The sequence below is a fragment of the Aotus nancymaae genome, unplaced genomic scaffold (assembly GCF_030222135.1).
Source record: "Aotus nancymaae isolate 86718 unplaced genomic scaffold, 86718_ANA_hifiasm-v0.15.2.pri h1tg000009l, whole genome shotgun sequence".
In the NCBI taxonomy this organism is placed as follows: Eukaryota; Metazoa; Chordata; class Mammalia; order Primates; family Aotidae; genus Aotus; species Aotus nancymaae.
Genome location: NW_026988420.1, coordinates 2,563,731 through 2,583,036, shown reverse-complemented (window position 1 = coordinate 2,583,036; position 19,306 = coordinate 2,563,731). Strand labels below are relative to the sequence as shown.

General features: G+C 43.2%; 1 protein-coding gene across 6 annotated transcripts in view; it reads right to left on the bottom strand.

Annotated features, from left to right (window-relative positions):
- SPATA13 (spermatogenesis associated 13) overlaps positions 1–19,306 on the bottom strand; it is a 140,918-nt gene that overhangs the window by 30,778 nt on the left and 90,834 nt on the right. Inside the window, exon 1 of one of the 6 annotated variants that reach the window (XM_012441426.3) lies at positions 3,306–3,830. The exons of the other annotated variants lie outside the window; for them this stretch is intronic. Coding sequence (XP_012296849.2) covers positions 3,306–3,360 — 55 coding nt within the window. The 5' untranslated portion in view covers positions 3,361–3,830. Of the gene's footprint in view, positions 1–3,305; positions 3,831–19,306 lie in introns of those variants that run through there. 6 annotated transcript variants of the gene reach the window in all.

Below are 19,306 nucleotides of genomic sequence, written 5' to 3'. Positions count from 1 at the left end.
GCACTCCAGCCTGGCGACAGAGCAAGACTCCGTCTCAAAAAAAAATTGTTAACCATCACTGCTTGGTGATGGTTCGGTGACTTATTTTTCAGCTCCCTGATCATTTGCCATAACAATCTCTGCCTTTAATGTTCCAGAAACATGTTAGACTAACCTCTTTAATGTGTATCACATATATATTGTAGTTATTATTATTACTTTTTTTTTTTTTTGAGACGGAGGTGCAATGGCGCGATCTCGGCTCACCGCAACCTCTGCCTCCTGGGTTCAGGCAATTCTCCTGCCTCAGCCTCCTGAGTAGCTGGGATTACAGGCACACGCCACCATGCCCAGCTAATTTTTTGTATTTTTAGTAGAGACGGGGTTTCACCATGTTGACCAGGATGGTCTCGATCTCTTGACCTCGTGATCCACCCGTCTTGGCCTCCCAAAGTGCTGGGATTACAGGCGTGAGCCACCGCGCCCGGCTCTATTATAGTTATTATTAACTTTATGTCTGTCCCTTTATATCCTGCCCCTACTCCCATCCTAGCTACAACTTTCTCAAGGACAAGAAACAAGCTTAATAGTCAGTGTTGGGTGACTGAATTAAAGTATGAAATATGTTTCATGCTCTAGAATGTAAAATGCTACCGTTGGAAAAGATACACTAGTGTGTCTAATCTAGACTTTCAAACCATTCTTCATAAACAATATTTTTCAATCTTTTAAACATGTGGACAACAGTAAGATCAAAAGGAATCCTAGAAATTGGCATATTAACTTTCAGTGATAATCTGCTATTAATGTCTAAGGAGTTCTTAAAAATCATTCTCCCAATGTATAGCTTCACATCAGTATTCAACTTAGGGCCCTGCGCCCTGGGCAGCAACACGTCAGGGAGCACACTGGCTCCAGACGCCGCAACCAAGCCAGCAGCTCTACGCCCTCCTTCTCTCGAAACTCAGCCTCCGTCCCATCTCCAGTTCAGAGCAGGGGTGTTGGCTCTGGGCTTCTTTGTGTCTTGTGGTGAGCTCTCAGTTTTACCTTTGGCTTGTCCCGCAGTGCCTGTCCCTCCTCTTAGCCAGGAGCTGCTGGTCCTGGGGCTGCTGACTCTGAGCCTGGCTCTTCCCATCCATCCTGGCTGACACCTGCTGATCCAGCCCAGGCCCTCTCCTCTGCTCGGCCGCTCCCTGACAGCTCTCTGGACTGGTGTCTCACCAGCTTTCCCAGTTTCTGACAGCTGCCCGGCTGGCTGGACAGACCTGAGCAATCACCCATCTGGCATCACAGCATCTTAATGTGCACCAGGTACTGTGCTCAGCGCTGGAATAAATCCTCCCGCAAGCCTCACAAGCATCTTGGAGTGTTGCTGTCTGGTTATGGAGAAGCAAAATTAAATAACTGTCCCTAAGTTGCAGGGCTGGATTCAAAGCGAGGTATATCTGCCTGCAAAGCAATCCAGCTATAATAAGCCTGCCTCAGGCCCGGTCTCAGCTCACACCGACAGGAGGACAGGGCAGGACAAGACGGCAGATGGACCACAAACCCGCCCTCCCTGACACGGTGTCCTCCTGGGAGCCACTAGGCTGTGCCTCAGGGTCCTTCAGGGCCCCACAACCCCTCCCCTGCCCCCTGACCTCTCAGGGCTCTCAAATGAAAGAAATCCCACCATGGGCAAGCTTTATTCTTCGTTTTAAATATGGTGCTTGCTAACATTTTATTACACGTATTCACTCAGTATAGCGCGTATGAGTGGCAACAGTCTCCAGAGCACACTGACCCAGGACCCTCTCAGAGAGGCAGGGGAGGGACTGCTGCAGAGCCGGCCTTCTCGGCAGCTGGCATGGGCACTCGTTTCTTCCTCCACACCCAGGCCGGTGGGGCGGGAGCTGAGCCTGAGGTGCTGGCAGGGCTGGAGCTCAGGAGAAGGGCTCGCCTGGTTCCCTAATGCTGCCCTGCTCGGGGAGGAGGGTGGAAATCCATTTCCCAAAGGTCAGGGCCACAGAGGGCAGATTCTGGCACGCTGTGTCTCCAGCAGCCCCAAGGGAGCAGTGCTCAGAGCTGGAGGCTGGGTCGATCTCCCCTTGGCCTCCCCTCCGTGGAAGGGAGTGGAGGAATGCTGGAGGAGACACGTGGGCCACCCGTTCCCCACCACCACCCACCCATGCATGTTGGCTATGCTCCCGGAGGGAATGAACATGCCCCTGCTCAAGGCCATGGCTGCAGGAACCCAGGGAGGAAGCACCCACATGCCCGCTTCCTCCACGAAAGTCTGGCTGGTGCCATCCTGCTAGCATTACCGAGCCCTCTCACTCATGTGGTCTGTGTTCTCAATATAGAAATTGCAAGGCAACTTTTTTTTTCCTTTCTCTAAATTTTGGCTGGTAAAATGGAGTACACGCCAGTGTTGTTTTGATAATCCGCCAGACACAGAAGCCGTAACCACATCCCTGCTTTCTCTCCGCCAGCACAGAAACCAATCAAAACAAGGAAGAAAGCCTACAAACTGTACTGTTCTGACAGGGAACCAGGCTGTCTCAAGCTGCCATCTACGGTTCTCATTCATTTCAGGCGAAGCGCTGGCATCTATTCAGGGCAAAACCAGAGAAAAGATCTGTTTCTAAAGCATCCTATTGTATCCATGTAGCGCAGCCAGGGAAAGTCTGTCTGTGAAGTCTTGTTTTTTCTTACTTCCTTTTAAGAATACAAGGATTAGAGTTTATGGCTTCCTAGTGCGAGAGTACAATGTTTCTTTCACATTTAAATAGTCCAAATAGTCCAGTTGACAATGCTCACAGAAATACTAAAACGAAAGCGGGAGATACGGCACAAAGCAATAAGCGAATATTGGGTAATGTCACTTTTGAAAACAGAAAACTATTTTTCAAAGATCAGTTCACAGCCTTAAACCTCACACATCCTAAATTAGCAAGAAACATTTTATAACCCCAACAATAATCTCTCAAATAAAGAAATTTCACCGTAATAGAAGCAAAATCCAGTAACAATACCAGCAAAACCCAGACCCCTTACTCAGGAAGGATGATCTAGATTAATTCTTATTATTTTCTACTCCAGACAAACAGCTGTGCCATACACAAAACCAACTTCAACTGACTAAATGTCCACAACTAAAACTACCCTTAGCAGCCTTTACTAGACAAGTAAGCCTTTCTCCACAGGCTCACACCTGACAAGAAGTAGAGAGAGAGAGAGAGAGAGAGAGACAGAGAAAGAGAGAGGACAAAACAGAAGGCAAGGACTGCAACTCGGAAAGGAAAGAGCTGAATCAGCAATATGCCCCAGTACAACAATCCACATACCCAGGTGAAGGCTTTCCAGACTCCAGAATCTTGCTATCTCTCTTCTCGCCACCATCCTTCTGTTTGGAAAACAGCAACCTTCAGAGCAGGACTGGGGTGTGACTGAGGAGCCGGTCCCCAGGCATCACAGAGGACGGCACAGACTGGCAGCTACGGGAACTGCAGAAATCGCTTATTCACTGCTTTGACGCTGTGTGCATTCCCGGCCATAGCCTGCCCAGAAACGGACAGCTGGCTGCACACTCAGTGTGACCGAGGGCTAGTGGCTACATTGACATTGTGGGGGCTGTAAGGAGGAAATTCTAAACTAAGGCAAAACCTCCATACACTAAAGCCAAACACACTCACAAGCCATCAGGTGCTGTCAAGAGCCTGCAGCGAAGGTGGGAGAAATGGTGTGTGCTGCTTTTAACTACAAACACTACACCAGAGTTAAACTTTCAGAGAGCTTTTCAAAAGGTATTTATTTCACAGGAAAAAAGCACAGAGGTCACTTAGTTCAAAAACAACAGTTAGGATTTCACACTGTGGTATGACAAAAATTTGAGTTATGACATTGCATTAAGTTAGCTATAAATTTATGAAATCACTTTAAAAGAGGGCTTTTGTTCAAAAGGTATACATGTAAGGGCATATGTATAAAGGTATGCATGTAACTTCTCTCAGGTAATATTCTGGGTTGTTTTTATTTCCTCTATAGTCTTCTGTACTTTCCAAATTATCTACAATGAACAAGTCTTTCTTTCATATTGTGAAACAACTGTTAACAAAGAGTGAGCTTCCTTCCATTTCCCCATAAGTGGAAAACACTGCCTTTTTAACTTTATGAACAATGAGATAATATATATGCAAAGTAATGACCTCATAGTCATCCCTTAATAAATGTGGGTTTAAGCTGGGCCCGCTCATGCCTGTAATCCCAACTACTCAGGAGGCTGATGCAGGAGGATTGCTTAAGCCTAGGAATTCATGACCAGTCTGGGCAACATAGCAAGACCCTGTCTCTAAAAATAAAAAAACAGGGCTGGGCAAGGTGGCTTACACCTGTAATTTCAAGACTTTGGGAGGCCAAGGTGGGGGTATCAAATGAATCCAGGAGTTTGAGATAAGCCGGGGCAACATAGCGAGGCCCTGTCTCTACTAAAAAAAAAAAAAAAAAAAAAAAAAAAAATTAAATTAAATTAGCCATGCACTGTGGCATGTGCCTGTGGTCCCAGCTACTCGGGAGGCCAAGGTGGGAGGATTGCTTGAGCCTGGAAGGTGGAGGCCACAGTGAGCCATGATCATATCAGTGTACTCTAGCCTTGGTGACAGAGTGAGAGCCTGTCTCCAAAAATAAAAAAATCAGCTGGGCACAGTGGCACATGCCTGTCATCCTAGGAGTCTGAGATGGGAGGATCACTTGAGCCCGGGAGTTCGAGGCTGCAGCAAACTATGATCACACCACTGCACTCCAGTGTTGAGTTACAGAGCTAGATCCTGTCTCTAAAATAGATAGATACATACATACATGCACGTTAAACAGGTGATAGTGCCAATTAGTACAATGCATGCTTTATAGTGATGAGCTTTGGAGCCAGACTGCCTGTGTTCAAAATCTGTTCTCCCATAACAAAATTAGGAAAAGTTTCTAAGTCTCTAGGCAGCTCACTTTCCACATCTGCAGAGTAGGGATAACTGGAGCACCAATCAGTAATCCTCACAGAGTTACTCGAAAACATATTACACAGTGTTTAGAGAAGCGCTGGCTGTTCACTGGGGATTAATGTTAGCTGTCACACTGCTGCTGTTGCTCAAAAGAACCTGAAGTCCCTTAATAACCTGCTAGTTCCCAGAGAAATCACAGCATGAACTCAGAATGCAAAGCTGTATGATTAGTAACGACACACATGCTGACTATATATTATATTGTAGGCTTTTCTTATCTTCAAATATCTGTGGTTATTTCTATTGATTTGGTGTATCCCACCCTTAATTCCAGCTAAGGAAAGTTCTCTGGGAAACTCGTAGCCTTAGTAACTCACACTGCAAGTGAAAAATATACAGGATCACACAAACTCTTATGACCAGATCAGCTGAAAATCTTTCTCTTCCAGGGAATTAAATTTTATTTTATTTTAATTTTGAGATCAGTCTCATTCTGTTGCCCAGGTTGGACTGCAGTGGTGCAGTCTTGACTCACTCAACCTCCACCTCCTGGGTTTAAGTGACTCTCCTGCCTCAGCCTCCTGAGCAGCTGGGATTACAGATGCCCACCACCACACCCAGCTAATTTTTACATTTTTAGTAGAGACGGGGTTTGACCATGCTGGCCAGGCTGGTCTTGAACTCCTGATCTCAGCTGATCTGCCCACCTCAGCCTCCTACAGTGCTGGGATTACAGGCATGAGCCACTGTGCCCAACCTCTTAAAGGAATTTAAAAAGATAATTTAAAAGAAGTAAATACTTAAGATGTTTAATAGACCATACATTCAATAGAGGCATATTCTCAATAAAGGTGGTAGTTTCTTATAGACTCAAAAGATTCCTTGATAATTGTTTTTCACAACAGACTACTCGTCTCTGTTGTGTAAAGTCTCCTTAGTATATCTCATGGAATACTGCTTGCATAATATGCTCCAAGAAAAGAGTTTGAAAACCACTGTACATTGTTTATACCTATTGGACATCCAACAGGGTTCATCAGTAATCACAGGCTCTAAGATGTTCCTATGGACAGCTGTGCCATCTTGTTTACATAGAATTTAACAATCGTATTTGGCCATGACGTTCTCTTTTTACGACGACACATATTACTACACCAAAGAAAGTATCCTCTGGCCTTGCTACTCACAGTGGGGCCCATGGACCAGCAGCATCAGCATGACCAGGAGCTGGTGAGAAATGCAGATTCTTGGGACCCACCCCAGACCTGTGCAATCAGAATCAACATTTTAACACATCCCAGGTCATTCAAATGCACAGTCAGGTTTCAGAAGTGTTGTTTTAGGCAACTCAAGAAACTATGCAGCATACTTGGAGAAGCACTGCCATGAGGCAAAATCTTGAATATCAGTATCTTTTCTCATCAGTTCAGAAACTAGGGAAGACCATGGAATGAATGGGTGAGCTTGAGTTTAGTCAGAATGAAAAGGTAAAATGCATAATACTCAGATACAAAGCAGCAGAAAGTTGGAATTAATTCTCAAGGTTATCCATTCCAACAAAGCCTAAATTCCAGCAGGAGGCAAATACAATCCATTGTTTGCATTTTCTACAAAAAAAAATTTTTTTTTGTTAAAATCATTAGTTTTCAAAAAGCAAAAGCTCTCTTGGCCTCATTTTCTTAGATCTTGGTAGGGTGTGTCTGCTCACTTTCACTCTTCATTGGCCCCTGGTACAAGAGGATAGCTTCTGTTTCCCAAGCACTTTCTCTCAATCCAGGGATGGGGTCAGGGCACTAGACCAACAGCCTTAGGATTATAGGATCTTAAACCAGAGGCATTCGCTAGAGATTATTTTGTATGCAAAACAAAATAAAAAGAAGGAAAACAAGTAAATAAACAAAGACTGCTTTGAAATGAGGCATCTTCTCAAAGGATGTGACCCAAAAACCCTTTTACATCCCAGCAGCTTGGATATGGTCCCATTACTAAGCAGGACAGGACAGGTGCTAGATGCGGGAGCCCCAGGGAACAGAGTCACACTGTTCCGTGGCAAAACACTACCATCAACTTTAGAAAATGGGCTCAAGGATGGGCGCATCGGCCAGTCTCCTTTTTAAGACAGTTTTAGAAGAATCTACTACTAATGTAGGTAGGGGCATGACAGAACAAAGAGATGTGACTTTTACCTTAAACATTTTTTTTTAGTGATCAGAGTCTATATTTACCAGATCAGTAAGAATGCTACAACAAAAACCTAAACTTCAGTTCAAAGAAGTGTTAAAATCCTGGCCGGGCACTGGTGGTTCACTCCTATAATCCCACCAATTTGGGAGGCCAAGGTGGAGGATCACTTGAGACTGAGAGGCTGAGGCTGCAGAGAGCCGAGACTGAACCACTGCACTCCAGCCTGGGTGACAGAGGGAAACCCTGCCTCGGGAAAAAAAAAGAAACGGCATGAAAAATCCAACCCCCAAATTAATCTCTTCTCTTTGGATAAGATACCACTACCTCACTGGGACTGGCAAACAGCCATCATCAATTATTGGCAACACTCAAAGGATTAAGCAAAGGGATCAGATCCGTAGGCAGGAGTGGAGATATTCAACTTACATATTAATATGAAATACTGAGAAATCAGAATAAAATAAATATTGAGAGCTGTGTGTGGTGGCTCATGCCTGTCATCCCAGCACTTTTGAGAGGCCAAGGTGGGAGGATCTCTTGAGACCAGGAGTTTGAGACTAGCCTGGGCAACATAGTGAGACCCCATCTCTACAAAAAATAAAAAAAATTAGCCCAGCTTGGTAACACATGCCTGGAGTCCCAGTTGTTTAGGAGGCTAAGGCAAGAGAATCTCTTGAGCCCAGGAGTTCGAGGCTGTAGTGAGCTATGACTGGGCCACTGCACTCCAGCCTAGGTGATAGAGGAAGACATTATCTCTAAAAAAGTAAAATTAATTTTTAAAAATACATGGGATGTTGTGATCAATTTTACTCTACAGATATAGAAAGTTAATTTTGGTAAGGTGATCCCAAAACCCATATATATTTACATACGTATAAGAAAGCAATGTCATAACATTCTTGGAGAGGCAGGTTAGTAGCAGTATCTCAAATGCAAAACAGTAGTCACCACTTTATCTTTCTGGGACAATTTCTTGAGACTGAGTATGTTCACTAAGATTCTTGAGACTGAGTAGCCTAAGGTGTCTTTGAGCTCTACATTTCTGTTACTTTCTTATTTTAAGTATGACATGGTAGATATTTTCTTTTATGGCCACCTCCTAATTAAGTGCAGAGAGATGGCCGGCACCAAAGTTTCCCACCTGCTTGCAGCATCCCTATTGTTTCTGTAAAGGAGCAGCTTCCCTTCATGGTATAGACATACCCAGAACTCAGGAATGTCCTTGGAACTTCATGTCCCCACTAAACTGGATATGGCCCCATTAGCAAGAACTACAGGACAGGTGCTAGGCAGAGGGGCAGGCCCCAGGCGAGAGTCATGCTGTCCCCCAGAAAAGCACGGCTATCAGCTTTAGGAAATGAGCTGAAGGTTGGCACGTCAGCGAAGAACCAAGGAACCTCTCCCTCTGGCTGCCACGGGCTGCAATGAGCCATAATCCCAGTTCCTGTATGGACGACAACTTCTCAGAATCAGGAGCGACACAGCCAGGACCTGTGGACATCTCTGGCCATCTCCCACAGCTGAGATGGGGCTGCACTTTCTAAAGCTGGGATGGGAGATTCCTTCACAGGAAGTAATTTGCTACATTTGCAATCAGTTATTCAGACCACTATCCATTCCCATAAATAATCGAGAACCCAGAGTGACCCTTTCATTCTGAACGGATTAAAGACAAACATGATTATTAATCTACAGATCACCGTGATGCTACTTTCCAGAGAAACCTGAAAGGCACTGAATGTAACACAGGGCACGGAATGTCCTAGCTCACGCTGAGGAGCAGGGTAGACGCTGCTTCAGCAGGCCGACTCCTGCAGGGCGAGGCAGGCTCAGTTCAGGTCTGACCGAGACGCCACTCAGCAGCCACAGACTCTTTGCCACAGAAGGGGCGCGCCCCATCACACACAGCTCAGGAAATGGAGCCTGAGGTACAAGGGCAAACTCTGTGAGACCCGCCCTGGCCCACTTCTAGACAGCTAAGAAGAAAAAGTGCCTCTCTCCGTGCTTTCAAAGTGACGGCTTTTCACCCTGGAACAATGTGGACCTGAACACACAAAACCACGAAATATGTGCTCTCGGTGGCTTCAATGAATCCCTTCATCATTCACCCCTACTCAATATCCCACCCTCTCCAAAAATAGCTTCAAACAAGATACTCTGGGCCTGGGCACTTTCATTAATGCAGAAATAAATATAAAATTGTCCTTTAAAAGATAAGGTTCCGTCTTCAGCTGAAGGCCATTGTTTTCCTGTTCTCTGTAAGCACACGTGGAATTTACATCCTTCGGGGTCTGGTACAGATTTCACTTCTTTTCTGTATTTACTTGGTTATTTTCAGATCCTTAGGACGAAGCACATTTCAAACATAACAAGAACACAATAGGGATTGGAGAAATGTAACATTTTTCTTTGTCTTAATAGAAAGCAATTACTGGGACATGGTCTTTGAAACTGCCAACAGGCATATCTCTGTGCAAATCAATTAGGCAATATTGTGTTTTGTGATAGAGAAAACACATGGGAAGCTGAGTAGAATGGAAAGCAATCTGTGTTTTCCAGTGTGATCTCACTGGAATGCCAGCTCCCCCATCTACTCATTACATCTTGCTTAGCCGAGCTAGGAAAAGTTACTGAATATTTCTAAGGCCTGACCGTGTCTGTAAGATCAGGCCAGGAACACGTACAGAGGGCTACCGGTGGTGGTTCCTAGCTCTAGCTCTCTTGCTCTCCTTCCTCTGACTTTTAATATTCTTTCTTCTTCTTTTAAAACCCAACTTCTGAAGCTTAGTAATGAGACAGATGATATATTCAAGAACTTTTACTTCTTAATTCTAGCAGCTGAGAAGTAAGAATGTTTTAACTTCTAGAAAGTGAAATTTTGTAAATTTGCTGAAAAAAAGTTGAATATGATGTTTTTCTGAGACAAGAAATAGAACGCTACGTTCCTTCCAAAAATCTCGGCGACAGGCAACAATGAGGCATTAAATACCAGCTATGAGAAGTGCTACTGGAGCTAATATAATCTCCAAGACTTGCAGGCAATATGGTTTTGGGCACTAACGGCCCTATTTGTAGTCCTTGTTCCTGCATACGGAAGCCTTTCGTCATTTCTAAACTCCTTCGGACTCTGGAATCCAGGCTGTCTCACAGCAATCAGAAGACAGGGATTTTACTACAGGTAGTCTTAGCAGTCAGGGAAGTACTTTTGCTGCGAGTACTCGTAGGTAAAATGATTCATCATGTCTTAGAAGTAAATACAGTTGGTATTTACTCCGTATCTGTGGGTTACGCATCTGTGGACTCAACAAACCACAGATTGAAAACATTTTAAAAACTGTGACTGTACTGAACATGTACAGACTTACTTCTTGTCACTATTCCCTAAACAATGCAGTAAAACAACTATTTACGTAGCATTTACATTATATTAATATTAGGTCTTTAAATAATCTAGAGGTGATTTAAAGTATATGGAGAATGGGCATGTGTTATACGCAAATACTGGGCCATTTTATATCAGGGACTTGTGCAGCCTTGGAGTTTGATGTCTGTGGAATCCTGGAACCAATCTCCCTCAGATAACCAGGGATGACTGTATCATCAACAGCCAATATTCCTCGGTGTGAGAGTATAAAGTGAGATGTGGGGGGAGAAGGGAACGCGGCAAGGCTCATGGCATCCCCACGTAGTAATCCAAGTGCTCCATTACCAATTTACCAACCAGCTTTCCTGAGAGCTCTGCCGCTATCATGCAACAGGCACTAAGCAAGTAAATCCCCAGTTCCTATTTTCCCTCTGATTCTTTATTGAAAGAAAATATTTGAAAATTGATTTGAGTAAAATGCAGAAGCAGAAAGAAATAATTCAAAAAATAAGATAACCAAAATATTTCATGGGATGCTTAAAGTCATTTCAAAGGCACCACACACACATCAACACATGCTATGGCTTTTTTCTCCTTCCTTTTAACAAAAACTTTAATGGAGTCTCTGGGTAATATACTGAAAAATCATTAGATAATACCTAAAATTTGGGGCCCAGAGAATCTCTTAAAAAGATGCAGTCAAGTTTTTTTTTAAATAACCTGAACATATGTATTTTAAATTTGCTTAACTTATATTTCGATAATAATTATTATCTAATTATATTATCTAATTATTATTATCTAAACATAAGTTAAGCAAAATAGTTAAACAGAATATTGTTCCATACAGACTCCAAATGCTCTAGGACTTTACTAAGTAGACTAAATGACTTGTCTAAGCTAAGTTGCTGCTGATTAGTGTGGTTAAATCAGTAACTCAGAACTCTGGATGTAAACAGGTTCCTGCTCATCACTGCCCTTGTCCCCTCTGTAATTAATGCTTCCCTAATTAATTAGTTACTGCACACTTACTGTGTGTCAGGTCATTCTTTCACATCTGTGGGGCAGATCATATTAATTTCTCTCTTTACAGAAAAAGACATGAAGACTTTAAGTGACTTGTCCAAGGTCTATTTTTGCTTTTTGACCCAATGAACTGTTAATAAGAAAATTACCTTTCATAATAATCAGGACAGAATAAGGCCAGAATAACATATGAGTAACCTTGCTTTTGTGATGCACTTGGGCTATGAATCAAGAATTCTTAATGCTTTATTCTACTGATCATCCTAAGGAAAAACAGAAATATAGTGTAATCTGTTTTTAATCAAACTACCAATGCATAAATTTGTTATCCCAACAAATTAAAAGTAGGATTTTAACAACCACAAAAAAACCAAAACTTTTTTTTAAACAAACAAAAAATAAATCCAAGAATTTGAATAAATTTCTTTACTACAAGACTTTTCAAAGAAATGAGCTTCAGTAATCTCTCATAAATCAATTAATTTCATTTAAAACATCAAATATGAAACAACATAAGCACTCACTGTGATTAAATTCCCCTCCTTCCTAAATGTTGGGGATTAATATCAATTCCAAATCAAGGAATGGAATTTTCTGATGTGTAATCTTACCATCTCTTTGGAAAACATTTAGTAAGAATAAATGCTAACACATTCATACTAACAAGCTTTCAGATACTGGTAATATATGGAGAAAATAATTTTTCATATGGCAGCCTAACAAATTATTTTCATTAGTTCTTAGCCTTTATGGGATATTTTCAGCTATAAAATCAGAAAACCATCAACGCAGCCTAAGCAAAATAGATAAAATATCTCAATCTTAAGTCAACTCCCCCAAGATCCTCCCACGGCATTCTGGCCCTGCCCTAGCACTGAACTACTGAACTGAAACTGTTTTTTTTAAGGGCACCAAGCTCCTCCCTGCCGCTGAATCCACTGGGTATTTTTCTCTCTACACTTTGGGTGCATCTGACAGTGTGAACCCCTCCCACCTAGAATCCTTGGCTTACTTTGACATCTGGGACACAGCTTACCTGCCCTGGCTACTTTTTTTCTATTTTCTTTGTGAATTTCTTTGCCTTTACTGGTCCCCAAATATTGGTCCTCAAAGCATGGTTCAAGATTCTCTTCTCATTTTTACCCCCACTCATCACACTCCTTCCTAGAGCTTTAAGAACTACTTTGCTGATTACTCCCAAATCCTTATCTCTAACTTTGGGTGTCCCTCTTCAAAATCAGAGCTTCAAAATCAAGGATGTGGTGATGACATCTTCACCGAGCTGCCCACAGGTAGCTCCAACTCAAACTTCCTGGAATGGATAAGCTCCCTAATTGACCAACATGCTCTTCTCCTAGGCTCCCTGTCACCCAGGCATTGGGGTCAGGACGGACTGCTGCTCCCTGGCCCCAAACATCCAGACAATTAGCTTGACGTCTAAGTTCTTCATTTCTCCAGTGCCACTGTCATTTTCTGAGGCAACAGACTCCTGAGGTCTCCAGTCCATGATCCAGCCAATGATCTCTCTGAAATGCATATCTGATCATCTCAATCCCCTCAAAAGCCCTCAGTGGCTCCTGGTTGCCCAGGTTCCATCCTCCCAGGCAGCTTGACATTAGGGGAGGACCGCATCTCAGCCTACTCCTCTGCATCCTACTAAAGCCTCGACCTGGAGCTGAGGTCCTCTGACTTGTAGCAATTGGGCTGCCTAAAAGTTCTAAGCCAAAAAAAGTGACCTGTGCACACATGCCATCAACATGTTAACTTAATGCATATATAGGTGCAATCATTCACCTTTGTCATGACGTAGGACCAGGTTCCCTGCGTACGAGCAACTGACCAGAATTCTGCATTCCCTCTTGCACAATCCACACCCATATGTGTCCATTATGATTTCCAGTTCTGGCTTTTTAACGTTGCGCAATAAAACCAAAGACACTGGTGAAACAATCTGAGTACAGACTTCTTGATTTTTCCATTTTTCCAAGCTGTCAATTCTCATCTAATTTGATAGAATTTTCTTTAACAATTTACTTTTATTGAGTTTTATTGGATTTCTCCAACGTATTCTATTTCATTGTCACAGATGCCAAGTCTCCTTTCAGTCTCAAATTCATGTTTTATTTGCTTACATATTATCTACATCAGTTCCCTATCATCATAATAAAGTAGCTGCCATAAACAGGGTTGGTGGGGTCATGCCCTTGACTCCTGGTGAGGATACAACTCTACTTGTGGAACCAGTGAAGAGGAGCCAGGAAGGCTAGCGCAGGCCATACTGCAGGGTCCGCCAGCTCCATACAGAGGCCTGGAGGACACTGTGACCTGATCGGTGTGGGCTTCTCTTGGGCTACCCTACTCTCAACTTCTCAGATGTGCTCTCCTTTCTCTGGCCCCACCTTTTCCCTGGAACACACCCTCCCCCAACAGCAAACTTAATCTAACTCCCTTTATCCCTCAAGCCTCATTTAAGGTCACATCCTCCAGGAGGGCTCGGGACACCCCAGATCTGACTGACATGCTCCTCGTTTATACTCAGCACGCAGGCAGTTGTGGTGGCATTTCCCATTCATCCACCACACTGGCAGCTCTGTAGGAACACTCTCTAGCTTCCTCAGAACTGCCCAGCCTCTGGTACTGCACCTCATTTATGATAGGGACTTATGTATTTGTTAAATAAATCAAAGTCAAGGAAGTATCTTCAAAACCAACAGCACATTTAGAACCCAACTCAGGCCAGGTGTGGTGGCTCACACCTGCAATCCCAGTACTTTGGGAAGGCAAGGCAGTGAGAGACCAGGAGTTTGAGACCAGTCTGGGCAACAGAGTGAGAATCAGTCTCTACAGAAAATCTAAAATAATAATAATAATACAATAAAATAAGGTCCAATTCAGAAAGGTTTAGGAGCACCCTGGACATTTCCTGAGGCAATACTAGTTGATTAAGCCCTACTGGCCCCTTCTATAGCATTTCCCAATAATTTTAAGCTCATCAAAGTATCATAATGTTGACTTGACAACCAATACTAATCTCTAAATAGGGAAAAGTAAATAAATACATGAATAAGTAAATCTTTTCCGTTTCTAAGGAGATGTACATATTCAGTACGAAATCAAATAGAAGAAACCAGAGCTACAGACTGGGCAAGAATGTCACCCCCTGAATGACAACCCGCAATCGTACTTTGAAACCACTGGGCCTTAAACACTGAAAAATGTCTTGGTACATTTTTGCTTTTTCTTTATACAGACCAACCTCAATTCTGTGCAGAAAACAACTAACAGAGTAAGAAAGCAAGTGAGGCTCTGGGGGCTGTTCTGGGGATGGCAGGTAGGGATGGCTCCCCTTGGTGGCCACGTGGGTGGAAGCCCCTTGCTCTTTCCCCTGCCGACAGACAGCTGCAGAAAGATGCACTGATGTGTTCACAAGACAGACCCCCATAAGATTCCCTAAGATATTTGGGAGCTGTGGTCTTCCCCATTCTCTCGGGCTCAGCAAGGAGGTGGCAGCAGTCCTGCAGGGTCACTCGCATGTGCCTGTTGGGCCCTGGGGGTTCCTGGGAGGCCTAGCACCCAGCTCAGAGGGCACAAGGCCAGGCATTAGACAAGATACCTATGGGCAGCCTGCAGATGCTTATCAAAACTACAGCTGGCCGGGTGGGGTGGCTCACGCCTGTAATCCCAGCACTTTGGGAGGCCAAGGTGGACAGATCATGAGGTCAAGAGATCGAGACCATCCTGGTCAACATGGTGAAACCCCGTCTCTACTAAAAATACAAAAATTAGCTGGGCGTGGTGGCGCATGCCTATAGTCCCAGCTACTCGGAGGGCTGAGGCAGGAGAATTGCTTGAACCCGGGAGGCGGAGGTTGTGGTGAGCCAAGATCGCACTGCACTCCGGCCTGGGTAACAAGAGCAAAACTTTGTCTAAAAAAAAAAAAAAGAAAAAAAACTACAGCTTACCCATATGGATGGGCCACCCCAAGGATGGTAACCTTGCTCCCCAGTGGCTAGCCAAATATGCTCTGTTTTTATGAATTTCCTGCCCTGGCAAAGCTCCTGACATAGAGCTGAGTAGTAGAAGAACAGCAACTTGATTGTACGGGTAAGAAGAATGTGTTTCTGTGGTAGAAAGTGTTCTGTTTAGAACTCAACATTTCTTTTAAAATAGTCCTTAGTTTGTTTTTGTGGCAAAAGGGAAAATACAGTATGCTGGCTTTATCACGAAGACATTTTATTTTCAAAATTTAAGTATCTTATTCCTCACTCATATCTCTAACTTTTCAGTCTCTTTTCTTTAGCAGGAAGGAGATATCGCTCTGTTGCCAGGCTGGAGTGCAGTGGTGCAATCTTGCCTCACTGCAACCTCTCCCTCCCAGGCTCAAGCAATCCTCCCATTTCAGCCTCCTGAGTAGCTGGGTCTGTAGGTGCGCACCACCACTTCTGGGCTAAGTTTTTGTATTTTTAGTAGAGATAGGGTTTTGCTATGTTGACCAGGCTGGTCTCAAATTGGCTCCACCTCTGCCTCCCAAAGTGCTGGGATTACAGATGTGAGCCACTGTGCCTGGCCTTTTTTTGACATGAACTTTTCATTCTCATGGTAAACTCTGGTATAAAGAAGGACCAACTTCACACATCTGTGACACTTTTTACTTGCTTTCTTATTGACGAGCAGAATCCAGAATTCTTTTTTTTTTTTTGAGATGGAGTTTCACTCTTATTGCCCAGGCTGGAGTGCAATGGCACAACGTAGGTTCACTGTAACCTCTGCCTTCCATGTTCAAGTGATTCTCCTGCCTCAGCCTCCCAAGTAGCTGGGATTACAGTCATGCACCACCACACCCAGCTAATTTTGTATTTTTAGTAGAGACAGGGTTTTACCACGTTGGTCAGGCTAGTCTTGAACTCCTGACCTCAGATGATCCACCTGCCTTGGCCTCCCAAAGTGCTGGGATTACGGGTGTGAGCCACCGCACCCACCTAGAATCCAGAATTCTTATCATCTCAGAGCAGGTTTTTAAAAGCGCTCCTCTCTTCACCATTGGCCAGCTCGGATGTGCTTCTCACGTGGGCTGGTTGGCATATAATTTGGGTCATACCGTCCTTCACAGATCAAGATGTTATTTATTTATATCTTGCCTTTAAAGGACTCGATTTTTGTTTTTTCCTAATGAAAAATGTGGATAGGTGGTTATGATTTAGTTTTACAACCTGCCTGCTAGCAACTCATATTATTATGTCACTCTGATGGAGAATGAGTGATTCAGCCTAGCTCACTAGAGGGCTAGACTGGGTCATTTTGATTTGCTTTTCTAGCTTGTAAAAAAGAACAATATTCACCAAAAAAAAAGTAAATATTTAAAAAATCAAATTGAACAATTATTTCAGTAAGTTAGAAAAAATGTTTAAAGTAAGTCAACTTGCCAAGTTTGCATCTCCTCAGAAAGGGCATTTTCTCTAGTTATTATACCTAGCTATTATTGTACCTAATCTTGACGGTCTTCTTTTATTATCTGGCATTATTACTAAATGCTCTAACATACAGTATTACTGGTTAACTAAAGGGCTTTTAAAAAATGTTAACAGATCAGGTATTCTTTTTTGAAAGGGGTCTACCCATGTCGACTGACTTCGGTGCATGGGTGTGCATTCATCCTTTGCTGGTCTCAGTGAAGATCCACTCAAGTCTAACGCCAAAACAACTGGACATTCTCCTCTCTGGGAGACAAGAAAAGCAAGCTAATCTAAACTCTGGACAGAATAAGTAGAAAGAGAAGGGGAATGGATAAATAGAGAAGAAGGGAGATTCAAAGTAAGGATCCGCAATCAAATTTCACTTCTGATCAATATAAACAGACAGGTTAAAGAGGAAGTATGGTTGGAACCCAAGGTAAATACGGGAAAATTAGGATCTTAGGTAGGCTGTGATGGAGTAAGTTGTCTCGAAAGAGAAAAGCTTCACTGAAAGCAAAGCATAAGGCAGCAAAGGTATTTCCCCGAGACAATGTTCTAGCAGTTTAGGCATCCTTCCTAAAACCCAAGGAAGGGGAAGCCACAGACACCATCCCCGACACTGCAGTTGTGTTTACAGGTTGGCACTCTTCCCTGTGATGAGTACCACTAAGATTCATTATCCCAACTCTATTATCCCAAATACCGTGCCCTACAAACAGGACTCAGGCCTGTCCCACATCGACCTGCCCTCGCCAGCTGTGTGGCTGGTAAGAGTTAAGACAGCTGCTGCAAATGGGGCCAGAGAAAAGTGGCAAGAGAGAAAAAGAGCATGGCACGGCACTGCCAAGTTCTCAGAAGGGAGAGCTCCATTCATCTAGAAAGACTCCACCTTCATTTATTTAAAAAAAAAAAAGAAATTTAAATTGCAATGTTCAATTTTCTATATTTTGAGAAAAATTTAGCTGTGGGTACTACTTAATTTGGAGAGTTTTTATATTATTATTTTAAATTCACATAATTGTACATACTTATGGGTACAGTGTGATATTTTAATTATGTATACAATGTAGCATGATCAAATCAGGATAATTAGCATATCATCACCTCAAGCACTTACATCATTTATTGGTATTAAGAACATTTGAATGCTCTCTTCCAGCTATTTTGAACTATACAATACATTGTCATTAACTGTGGTCACAGTAGAACTTATTCCTCCTGTCTAGCTCTATTTTTATATCCATTTACCAACCTTTGGAAGATTTTGAGAATACTTGACTAGGGAGGAGAAATATACTTTATTATTTAAAAGTTGATACTACAGAAAATTTCAAATACACACAAAAGAAGATAAATTAATACCATGAACCCACAATTATCAATCTTTTATCAATATTGTTTCAACTATTTCCCACCAACATTTTTGGTGCATTTTAAAACAAATCTCACATATCATATTTTATGCAGAAAGTATTTCAGTATCTATCTATAACAAACAAGGACTTAAAAATAACTGCACTATCATTATCCCAACTAACAAAATTAGAAATAATTCCTTCGTGTTGCCAAATATTCAGTCCATGTGAAAATCTCCCCAGCGTGTCTCAAAATGATGCATTTACAGCTGGTTTGCTGAGATCAATTTGTGGGGTTACTGAGCTAGATGCCATTCTAGCACTTTATTGGTATGTGAACCTAAAACCCTCAGTGCATGGAAAGCGAGGAGTTCCAGGACTGAGATGGAAATGCTAGAGATGGTCTATCATGAGAGTCACACCACCCTTGGGCTGCATCTCCCATGTGACAGCAGCTTTTATCATTAATGTCTTGCTAATCTCTTTAGGCCAGAGATGCTGCTGACAGGTGGTTCCACTGCAATGCAGACGTGGTCCTCCATGGAGGTGGAATATCTCTCGTGGGAAAGGTGGGCTTAGTTACTATACCACACAGCCGGGCCAGCTTCGTCATCTGAATGGTTTGACCCATGAGGTCTCTGGTTGTGCTGTTAACTGATCTCGGGCTCCCTAGGAACAAAACAGACGAGTGATTCCACTAGGATTTCACAAGATTGTGTGGGAGGCACTCTCCAGGGCTGGCAAGCAGAGCCCGACCTGAGCCACCGTGACAGAGAAGACAAGGGAGGGCCCCTCTCCACTCCCAGACTCAGGCCTCTAGATGGAACAGAGCCAGGGAGCCTCAGGGTAGGCATCCTACTACAAGTCTTCTTCCTAGCTTCTCAAAGAGAACTCCTACCATCAGCCTGGTGACTGTGTCCCCAGGACAGGGAAACTCTTACGTGTAACTAACACTTTTCCCAAGCCTTTCTG